Below are 11,338 nucleotides of genomic sequence, written 5' to 3'. Positions count from 1 at the left end.
GTACGCTGTGCGTTGGATACTGCCCCAGATCTCGAGCTTGTGCAGAAAAGGCGAATCATATTGAACGTTTGTGCGTGGTCAATTCTATTGCTAGCCTCATTGACATTAAGCGTCTCATTGACTAGCCTCATTGACATTTGTTCACAATTTCGCTATTGTGGGTAAATAGAAAAACTTCGTTTTAGAGGTTGAACGATAAGGAAAATCCCTTTCATTGCCACGGCCGAGGCCGGAACAGAGCACAAAAAATCCTCCTCAAAAAACCTGATGTTATGCCAAAGCCAGACGAAGGCCCTTTAAGGCCCACAACCGAATTAAATGTAATCAACGCTGCGAACACCTTCAAAGGAACCCCATCCACTTCTCGCCTGAATTTACAACCATTTCCTTGAAATAGACCTGAAACCTTACTGGACGAAGTTTTGTTTTGTTTAAACACCAGAGAACTTTTCCGACCGAAATGTGTGTAAAAAGGTCCTCTTACGAGACAAAACTCAGAAATTAGAACCACTGTGGCGTTGTTGCATCAACCGTGCAGTTGGACATTCGGTGTTCGACGGTGTCGGACAATTTCCCCTGTTCATTTCACCCGGAAGTGGGTGGCACACACTGCCCCCACGACCACATCCTCTCGGTCACCGTATGGACAACGGTTTGGTGCACGAGGTTCAACATGCCTGTTTTGCCATCTTTCGAGCTGCGGGTGGGGGGTCCGGCGTTGAGCCTACCACCACCCCTCGGGGGCGTAACAACCATTGGCACGTTTTCCAACCAACGCGGCTCGTTGTCTAACATTGGGGGGACGGTGACAGTCAGGACAGATAAAGCAATCGGATTGAATTGCTTGGTGAAATCGATGGTAAACCCCCAAAACAGTTATGCTGAAATCGGCAATAATCCGATTTGCGAGAGAAACGTGTTTTTGATGCTTCGGTTTCGGTGAATGAAAATTGAAAAAAGTTTTTATGTTGATCTGGAGGCGCCTGGTCGTTTACCTAATATTAATCTCATTGTTTTAACTATGGGTAATAATGGATGATAAGTTTTCTAATCAACATTACGTCAATGCTGAATGCCCTTTAAGGCGTGGTCTGATAGCCAAATCTAACTTGTTCGAAGGATCATTAAATTATGTTAATTAATGAATGATCACAATTAATTGAATTATGCTAATGAGTTAATCTTCCTTTTCGTGGGATTCATTATGCATGCGTATCATTAATCAGTTTTTAAGACTTTCTCAAATAGTCGAAACATACGGTTTAATTGATGAACGGTTTCGAACGTACAATTTACATTCGGCCACCGTTTGGCATTTAAATATACTGACCACCTTGATCAGGAGCCGAACTTTCTTTGTTGGCGCGTCGTCCGTTACGAGCAGATCCTTGTGAAGATCTTGATTCCGTAACATTTCCATTGATCGATCGGTCCGGTATCGGTGGCACCGTTGAATGCCTCTCGGGCAATTATTTTAAACCTTCAAGCCGGAGGTCGTTACCGACCGACTGGAACCGCCGCCTCCGTCGCTGCCGCCATCCCGTGGGGCCAAATTCCCCTTAGCGTCGCATTACGACACTCTCTCGTGGGGCAACATGTGACCGGGACCCCGCGGGCCCGCGGGCACCCACCGACGGACCGAGTTGAACCAAAACAAAGTGGAAAGGCCTACCGGAGCTCCCCGGAAGGCGGATGAGCACCGAGCGCGGTGGGGGCCGGAGCGTCTCCCCGTTTGCAAGTGTTGACTGTTTTGTTATTTGCATGCTGTAGGCGTGTACGTGTATTTCTCGCGATTGTAGTGTCGCCACCCAGCCGACGGGGGCGCGATTGGCATAGACAGGGTGTGGGCACACTGTTATGGCCGGCTAAAGTTCACTGTGTTCGTCTTTCCGACCGCGAAACGCCAGCGCCGGCAGTGCGCTTCGGTGCGTCGTTCAGTTCGGAAGTCTTTGAAGCTCAGCAGCTCACCGGAATCAGCGTGCATTAATCGTAAGGCGTGTGATATTTGACATTTTACAGAACATAAATCAAATTTTAAACATTTAGTGCTGTATCGTCAAACGGACAGCCGATAAATATTGCTTTTGAGCATTTCATCGCCCGCCGATCATGTAACGCTACTCCGGGTTCTGGGCTTAGTCAGCTAGCCCTCGCCGAGGCCGCGAAGCCAGCGTGCACATGCCGCGCCACGTGAGATGACGCGAGATCGCCGTCTCACCAACACCTACGCGCGCCAAACGCATACGCGCACTGCATCGTGGCACAAATTCCACTTCCCTGGTGTGTCGCACATTCTCAAGCCGGGCTCGGTGGCAGAATTTCATGGTTAAACGGTGTCAGGGCGCTAGCCAATTGTTCGCAGTCGCTGGAAGGACGCTACGGTGTGTACACTGCAAACCTGCATTGCATAAGTGCAGCAAGTAGTGCACTCGAGGAAATAAATACAGTTGCCAGTTTCACGTGTGCGCTGCGTGGTTCACTCTGCGTATCAGGGCCCAGAACCGTATACTAAATGTGTTCACTGTGATCTAGCGAGATGGTGAACAAAGTGTGACTGTCCAACTTTTTTCTGGTGACTTCCGTGTTTGGACACAGTAAACTAATCGTTAAACCGTTGCCGTTTCCATACGCTCGTTCTCATTCTCGCCGTCCGTGGCGTCCGTAGGTCGTTTAAACAGATGTTCCATCCAGATACCAGGAATCACTCCAAATGCGCAATGCGTAAGTGTAAAGTTTCATAAAGACATACGCCTGAAACAGTGAAAACAGCGACAAAAAAACGGTTGAGCTGTCAACGTGCCTTCAAAAAAGTCACGTTGCCGTAAACGGGAGAACACCGGTTCTACCAGTGGCCGATGTCCGCAAAAACTAAACCTACGGTTCTGTGAAGCGTTAGAAAAGCATTCAAAAACACACTAGAAGCAAGAAACCAACGAAGTGGATGTGAATAAAAACACTATAGCGACCAGAAACCAGAAACGAAATGTCCGCCACCGGAATGGAAAACTCGGAGGGGGCCGAATCGACGCACAACACCAAGGTGTCCGATTCTGCTTACTCCAACAGCTGCAGCAACAGTCAGTCACAGAGAAGGTAAGCAGAGGAATGGGGTGTCCACTTCGGGTAAATGGACTGGAGTAAGTTGCAGTAAGCTTCTTTTCCAGTACTCACTTTATGCATGGGCTTTGGTCTTAAATGCTCTAAAAAGATTGAGAAAGATTATTCAATTTTCTATAAGATTTCTTAACATACAAATAAAAGCATTGTGCTGATAATGGTACTTCGAATCAAAAGATAGTTGAGTTGAGCCAAGCCTAACATCTCTCCGTTCCAACATCGCGATCGAGCGGGCCCTCCGAGGTTCTGGAGTGGAGATTTCAGGGACAAAGCTTACATAGCTGACAGTTCACAGTTCACTCTCGTTGAGAAAATTCCACATCTCACAGTTTCAAAAAATAAATCACTCCGCTTTTTGATAGCTTTCAGTAAAATGATTAAACGATGAACTGATCTTTAAAGTTGAACGATTGTGTTTTAATCCCCCCAAACGTGTAGCGGGAGCTCAAAATCACGCCATAGTGGCAGCAACTCGTCCGGTAGCAGTGGCTACGGCGGCAAGGCGTCAACCCAGGCCAGCAGCATCGCCCCGCTGCCGCAGCCGGCCATCAAGCGCACAAAGGAGAAGGACCGCAAGAAGAAGAAGCTAAAGACGTCCACGGATGGCAATGGGGTCTGCGGCGGTGCACCATCCTCGACATCGACGGTCGGTGGAGGGGTCACCACAACCACGATCGGTCCACTATCTACCGGGAACGCAGGTGCGGGTGAAGACGACGGCCAAGGATCGTCGGTTGGGCCAGTACCGGCGACTACGGTGTCGGCGGGTGTGTCGTCCGTCTCCAGCACCAACACCGAGCCGTGTGACGGTGGCGCAGCTGAAGGGGCGAACGGAAATTCAGCGGTCCAGCAAATGAACCATGAGCCCTCGGGGGCCATGTCGACAGGAACAACGGTCCGTAGCAGCCCGAGTGACGGGGCGTTAGACGAGGAGATGAAAGCGGCCGCAGTCGCCGCTGTGGTTTCAGCCCAGCACATGAGCGAAGAGCAAGGTAAGCACGCAACTCCGGCGCCAACATCGCCACCGTGTCAGCATTTTGCTTTTCCATTACTTGGCACAGGAGGCAAGGGAGATGGTCAGCAAACTGCACAGGATCGGCGATCGTCGGTCGCTGCGTTCGGAATGCACTCCACTGCAAAACTTTCCCATAGCATTCTGCCCGGCCCGGCTACACTGCCGGCCGGGGTGGCTTCAATCGTCAACTCGATCGCGGCCGGTGAAGCCATCAAGCATCGGGGCTGCCAACGGCACGGCCCATCGGCGGAGCTCCCGGGACGGAGTGGCGGTGGGCTATTGATGCGGGACAAGCAGCAGGACACGAGTACACAGCACGGGGCACAGAGACAGCAGCATCTTCACCCATCGCTCCAGAAACACGCGTCGGCCCAAGACAAAGCGTCTCAGGATAACCTTCATCACCACCATCAGCATCAGCATCAGCAGCAGGGACAAGCACTTCAGCAGCAGCACCAGTCGGCTCCCCAGCAGCAGCAGCAATCAAACACTCCACGAACCAACAAACCGGAAGTGGAGGATGGATTCTGTTGCGTGATCTCGATGCACGACGGTGTGGTGCTGTTTACGACGCCCAGCATCACGCACAGTCTCGGCTTCCCGAAGGACATGTGGCTCGGTCGGTCGTTCATCGACTTCGTCCACCCGAAGGATCGGTCCACGTTCGCGAGCCAGATCACGTCGAAGGTGGTGGTACCGTTGGGCGAGTCGAAAAGTGGCCAAAAGGACCAGAAGAACTCGCTGTACGTGATGCTGCGCAAGTACCGGGGCCTCAAGTCGGCCGGGTTCGGCGTCACGAAGACGTCGGTCAACTACGAGCCTTACCGGCTGGTGCTGACGTTCCGCGAGGCACCGGTCGAGAACGCGGACCTGGTGAGCGGCCGCAGCATCCTGCTGATCATCTCGGCCACCCCGGTCAAGAGTGTGTACCGCGAGCCGAACGAAGCGCTGTGCGAGCGCGAGCTGAAGTTCAGCACCCGCCACACGACGTCCGGTGTGCTGAGCTACGTCGACGGGAACTCGGTCGAGTCGATCGGCTACCTGCCGCAGGACATTCTGGGCCGCTCGATCATGGAGCTGTACCACCCGGACGATATGCCGATACTGCGCAAAACGTACGAAACGGTGATGGTGAAGGGCCAGACGGCGGGCGCCTCGTTCGTGGGCCAACCGTACCGCTTCCTGGTCAACAACGGGTGCTACATTGTGCTCAGCACCGAGTGGACCAGCTTCGTGAACCCCTGGTCGCGCGAGCTAGAGTTCGTGATCGGGAGCCACCGGATTTTGCAGGGCCCGTCGACGGCGGACGTGTTCGCGTCCGGCTTCTACGCGCAGGACCAGTGCCCGGACGAGGTGCTGAAGGAGGCGAAGATGATCGAGGAGCAGATCCTGCGGCTGCTGAAGGAACCGGTGGCCAAACCGTCCGACATGGTGAAACAGGAGGTGTCGAAGCGCTGCAAGGCGCTCGCCTCGTTCATGGAGGAGCTGATGGACGAAGTGGCCCAACCGGAGCTGAAGCTGAATCTGTTGAACGAATCAGACTTTACCTTCTCCGAGCGGGATTCGGTGATGCTGGGCGAAATCTCGCCGCACCACGAGTACTTTGACAGCAAGAGTTCCTCGGAAACGCCGCCGAGCTACAACCAGCTCAATTACAATGAGAACTTACAGCGGTTCTTCGACAGTCGCCCGGCGATGAACATCGAGGAGTCGCCGGTCCGGATGGACTCGTCCGGTGGCGGCACCAACACGGAGACGATCGACGACCAGACGCACGTCAGCCCGAACCAGCGTTTCAGTGCAAGCGGCGGCGGCGGCAGCGGTGGGTCGGCCGGAAATTTTAGCTCCGAAAGCAACGCTCAGATGGACAGCACGACCAACACGACCAGCAACACTGGCGGCACCGGGACGGGCACCTCGAGCGGTGGCGGCAGCTTCCAGCCGCCGACCCTGACCGAGGAGCTGCTCTGCAAGCACAACGAGGACATGCAGAAGGTGATGCTGAAGAAGCACCGGGAGGCCCGCATGGTGGCGCGCGGTACCGAGAAGAACAAGAAAGGACCGCCGGACAAAGCGTACGCCACGAATGCGCCGCACGGCGTCAAGCGCGGCTCGTCCCACTCCTGGGAGGGTGACCCGCACAAGGCGATCAAACATCAGCACAATCCGGACGCGTCCGGCGGTGGCTGCGGTGGAGGGACTCAGCATCAGAAGGGACCCGTGGCTTCGCAGGCCCTGCAGCAGCAGCTTCTGATCCAGCAGCAACATCAACAGCAGCATCAGCTGCAGCAACGGCATCACCATTCGAGCCATGGCCTCTTGCTGCAGCCACCACCAATGCTGCAACAGCACTCGTCCTCGGCGCTGCATCAGCACGCACAACATACGCCGCAGCATCAGTATCTGCAGCAGCCGTTGCTCCAGCAACCGCCACAGCAACCCACGCTCGGGGGCCATCAACCGTACCTGGCCGAAGCGATGGGCAACGGGGCAGCACTGCGGCAGCCGACGATGGGCTACGGGTCCAGCATAACCACGACCGCCTTGAACGCCCCCCAGATGAGCTATGCCACGCACACCGCGGGCCGCACCGGTGACCTGTGGCCACCGTTTAGCGTGAGCGTATCGGCGCTGCAGGGCTCCGCAGGGGCCACCAGCTTGATGCCGTCGCCCAGCATCTTTCCTACGCTCTACTACATTCCGGCCGCAGCTGCTGCAGCGGCAGCCGCCGTAACTCCGCCATCGGCAGTCTCGACAGCAGCCACCGTCAATCCGGTCACGGTACCGTACATGGCGGCCGGCGTGATGTACCCACATCCACAGCTTTACCAGCAGTCGATGCTCTATCCTCCGATGATGTACCACGCGATGCCGTACCAACCATTGCCACCGCCCTGTGACACACGAAACGTAAGTCTTTTCTCCTCACGATCCTAACGGAGATGATAGGTGCGGGTCATAGATGCGGGTCTGGCGTACTAATCGAGTCCACCCTCAACCCTACAGCTCCAACAGCAGCAACAACATCAACAGCAGCAGCAACAGCACCAACAACAACGGCACCAGCAGCAACAACAGCAGCAGCAACAGCAACGACAGCAGCTCCAGTCCGATAAGCAACAACCGGGCGGGAGTGTTCCAAGCGGCCCATTAAGATCCGGTTCCGGACAGCAGCAGCAGCAACAATCGCTAGACGGTGCACCGGGCTCTTCGGGCCCTGGTGGCCTTGTCGGAGCTGGGGGCGGCAACAAGTGCCCCGGACACCATACGGTGCCACCGTCGGCCGGCAGTGGCTCACTGTCGCAAACACCCTTCCAGCGGCCCTCGTCACAGGCGACGTCGGTTAAGGCCGAGCCCGGTTCGGCCCTGGGCAGCATCGCGTCCACGTCGATCGTCGTCAATCGGGTAAAAAGGAGGGTGCCACAAACCTGCGCTCGATGTGGATCGGACAGAAAATCTAACTCTCGTTCGCTGCCATTCGGCAACCACCTTTTTTCAGGCATTCTCGGAGTCATCGAAGAAGGACCTCATCGACTCGCCGGTCATCTCGATCGTGGACTGTGCCGACTGTGCCCTGGACGAGGTACTCGAGAAGCACGGCGGCGCTGGTGCCCGAGGTGCTGGCAACGGTTCTTCCGTCGGCGCTGGCCGCCTTTTGGCTGGGGAGAAGGGCACGAATCGTGATAGCCGAACGGATGGCGGACGGCGAGAAGTTGGCTGTGCGGTCGTGGGACTGTGCGAAAACAGTGACGATATGGACGAGTCCAGCTTTTCCAGCTTCTACTCGAGCTTCCTGAAGACGGACAACTCGTCCGATGGGCACAACGGGGCGGACAAGAAGGACTCGAGCGAGATGTGCTGGGAAACGAGCTCCAACCATGGGCTCAGTGCGATCGGCGATACGGCCGGCGACACCGTGCCAGGGTGCAGCCCCGAGGAGGGTGGTGCCTGTGCGCGCAGCAAAAACAGTGGTGATGGCATCGTCGCACGGCCCGCTAACGCAGGAATCGGCTGCCGAGCGAAACGGCGCCCGAACCCGCCCTGGCTGGATAACGTTTGCCAGACGAAGGACCTCATCTACCGGTACCAGATCAACGAGCGGTCGCTCAAGGAACTGCTCGCTTCGGACAGTTTGGCGCTGAAGAAGATCAGCCAGGTAAGTGAGTGATTCGGCGTCGTGTGGTCGCCACCCGTTTGCTGCCCGTACCCCGTTTGCTTACCCTCTCCGTTTGCTTGCTTGTCCGCGCGTCACCACGCGACAGCCAATCCTGGTAAATGATCAGCTCGGTCAGTTGTACCTCGACCTCGAGCTGGAGGGACTCTCGGCGAAGCTGTCTCTCAGCGAGGCAACGTCCGGGAGCAGCAGCGACGACTGCGACGTGAAGGACAAAACCAGGGTGGCCAAGCGCAACATGAAGTACAGCAAGCTGGTGATGATCTACGAGGAAAACGCCCCGTTTCCGCCGCCACCGAACGAACCGTGACAACCGTGTGATGAGCGGACCAAACCGGCGGCCCGCCAAATCCTCCGCCTGGCCGTTGGTGCAGTATTTTAGACAGCTAACCCAAATGGCGCACACTTTAAACGATGATGCTAGGGAAAGGATGAGCGAATCGTCCCTTCGAAAAACGAAAGTAGCCGAAAAGTATCCGGCCGAACCGAAGTTGATCTCGAAGGCGCGCGATCAAGAGCGCGTGATCGCAAAGAAAAGACTTGTTGTTCGAAAAGGTCGTTGATGACGTAACGTTAACAGTGATAAAGCTTAGCAAAGTATTTGGAATAAAGAAGTATTTATAAGAAAGTTGAAATTTATCACTTAGTCTTCTTGTGTTTCTTCTCCGGAACTTGCTTCCCACTGTCGGGTGAGGTTTGCCCGTTGCGTTCCTTGAACTGGCGAAGATCGGAACAGAACAGCACCGTTTGTGCCCAACCTGCGCAGGGTCCGTAAATTTCGCGAAATTTGTCCGCCACCAGCACGTACTGTTTGTCTGTGACGGTCTGCGCTTTGGCCCCCAGCCCGGGCAGATAGTGTTTGGCCAGCTGAAATACGTGTGTATCGACCGGGATGGCCTGAAGGTGGTTCAACGACATCAGGCAAATGCAATCGGCCACCTTCGGCCCGACTCCCGGAAGTGTCACTAGCTCCCGGTGGGCCGATTTGTAGTCCAGCTCAGTGAGCCGCCGGAACCAATCAAGGCCCCCGAGCGAAAGGATCTTTTCCGCCGACCGTTGAATGTACTTGGCGCGATACCCGAACCCTAGCTCCCGGAGCTTCGCTTCCACCGATACGTCAGCCAGGGCAGTGATAGACGGGAAACTCCAGTAGGAGGTGCCGGCGTACTTGCCAATAGGCGCTCCATAGTGTATGCAAAGTTTCTCGACCAGATCGGAGATTCTACAAGAGTTAGGAGAAGCTGATGAGTAATGCATTTTTGATCGCAAAAAGCCGCAGCACCAGCGTTACCGCGTGATGTGGTTGTTCTGGGAGCAAATGAAGCTGAACAGATTCTCAACCGGATCCTGATCCAGCTGGCGCACGGCGTAGAACTGGTGTGCGCTGTTGGCAAAGTGTTCGTGGCATTCCGTCCACTGTCGGTAATGCTGCTCAAGATCGACATCGAGCCGAAAGTAGATTCGCAGCAGCTGCTCATAGTACGATGCTGGATACAACAATTCGCCGTTTATTGCTTGTTCCTTCGGTTCTGGCAACTTCATGCGCACCTGGGCAATTACTTTCGGGGTCTCATCCCCCGAGGAATCGGTCGTTTGTCTGTCCGAAGCACTCGGATACGGCTGCTCCGCCACTACACGGAACTGCAGCTCGTGCTCTGTTTGGCGTAGAATCCATACAATATTGGCAAAAACACCGATAAACTCTGCGTCCACCACATCCGATGACGGTTCATGAGGTTTCCAGCTGAAACAATACCAGCTCACGATGTGAATGATTGTGCAACGAGAGTGTAACGCGACCGTGCACTTACCGAAAGCTTTGGCCACCTAGCAGGGTGGCTTTAAGTTGCAATTGCTTGCATTCACAAGAAACCGATCGCCATCCGGGGGTGGTCATACTGGAATATGCTCCCCAGAGCGTTTTCAATACACGCAACGTGCTTCAGGTTATTAAACGATTTTCAAGAGATAATGCAACGAACTGTTGAAGGTTCTTTATTTGCGCGCCCTTTCAACGTAAATAAACAAACGTCTGACGTAAGATATGTCAAACGAAATCCGAACGTCGTAGATTGTACACAAGTGTTTTAATCATTTGTGTACAAGCCAAATCTTTTATGGCTGTTTTCACAGTAAAAAAATCAGTCTGTGGGGCTACATGAGGTGTTCCGTAATGTTTTTGACATTAACGATTAATGCCAAACTGCTGCGCCTCTGTCAAAACGTTTACGCCTCGCGCGAGCCGTAAACCCGAGCGTAATTATTTTTTTCGTACGCTTTGCTTACAAACAGAGGATAATTTATGTTCTTATTTGCTGGTATAGCAACAAAATCGGAAAAAACAGATAAAAAAAATCAGAAATCAATTAATATCTCTTCGATTTCTATGTTCTTGGACCAAAAACACGAACGTAAACACGTTTCACATTTCGTTTTTAATTTTTTGCTGCCACACGAAGCGTAAACGTTTTGACGTTACAAATTAATTTTACGCTAGTTTTCACGCTTCGTGTAGCCGCCTACAGTCACTATAAGAAAAATATAACCAACAGGATATTTTTTTTTTGTATATTTTTGACCTTCAAATTTCACTCATATTCAGCAAAGTTAACTTAAATTGGTTGGTTTGGCTCAAAGTTGAATGGTTTCAATTTTATGCATTCAATGATTCACACACTGTTGGGATTTGAATAGGTAAACGAGATAAGCGAGATAAGCGAAATAAGCGAAATGAACGAAACAACGGATAAACGAAACAACGAAGAAATGACGGATAAAACGAAATAAAGGATTAGTCTCAACCATCAAGTAAAACGGGTCGGGTCACTTTTCTACTGCTTAGCACACGATATTCCGTGGTACAATATTACACACACACAAAATATGATTTACGTCTTAAGTTAATTTGTATCGTTCCGCTGGTTTAGATGGCAGCGTGGCCGAGTGGTCTAAGGCGCTGGTTTTAGGCACCAGTCAGAAATGGCGTGGGTTCGAATCCCACCGCTGTCAAAATTCTTTTTGCTGCGTGCCGT

The 11,338-nt window shown here is 53.4% G+C and overlaps 2 protein-coding genes and 1 non-coding gene across 3 annotated transcripts; 2 read left to right on the top strand and 1 right to left on the bottom strand.

Annotated features, from left to right (window-relative positions):
* Positions 1-2,983: 2,983 nt before the first annotated feature.
* On the top strand, positions 2,984-8,879 carry LOC131210416 (period circadian protein). Its single transcript, XM_058203659.1, has 6 exons — positions 2,984-3,093; positions 3,556-4,109; positions 4,182-7,042; positions 7,151-7,537; positions 7,632-8,288; positions 8,395-8,879. The coding sequence occupies exons 1-6, from the start codon at positions 2,984-2,986 to the stop codon at positions 8,614-8,616; spliced, it is 4,791 nt and encodes a 1,596-aa protein (XP_058059642.1). The 3' UTR covers positions 8,617-8,879.
* A 66-nt stretch (positions 8,880-8,945) lies between these two features.
* On the bottom strand, positions 8,946-10,203 carry LOC131207288 (N-glycosylase/DNA lyase). The gene is made up of 3 exons (XM_058199899.1): positions 10,118-10,203; positions 9,598-10,050; positions 8,946-9,528 (listed from the first exon to the last, which is right to left on the bottom strand). Exons 1-3 carry the CDS (start codon positions 10,201-10,203, stop codon positions 8,946-8,948), a joined length of 1,122 nt encoding a protein of 373 aa, XP_058055882.1.
* A 1,032-nt stretch (positions 10,204-11,235) lies between these two features.
* Positions 11,236-11,315, top strand: Trnal-uag (transfer RNA leucine (anticodon UAG)). Its single transcript has one exon. It is a non-coding gene; the product is annotated as a tRNA-Leu (tRNA).
* Positions 11,316-11,338: the final 23 nt, after the last annotated feature.

The sequence above is a fragment of the Anopheles bellator genome, chromosome 2 (genome assembly GCF_943735745.2).
Source record: "Anopheles bellator chromosome 2, idAnoBellAS_SP24_06.2, whole genome shotgun sequence".
Lineage (NCBI taxonomy): Eukaryota > Metazoa > Arthropoda > Insecta > Diptera > Culicidae > Anopheles > Anopheles bellator.
This window is presented reverse-complemented; position numbering and strand designations above follow the sequence as displayed.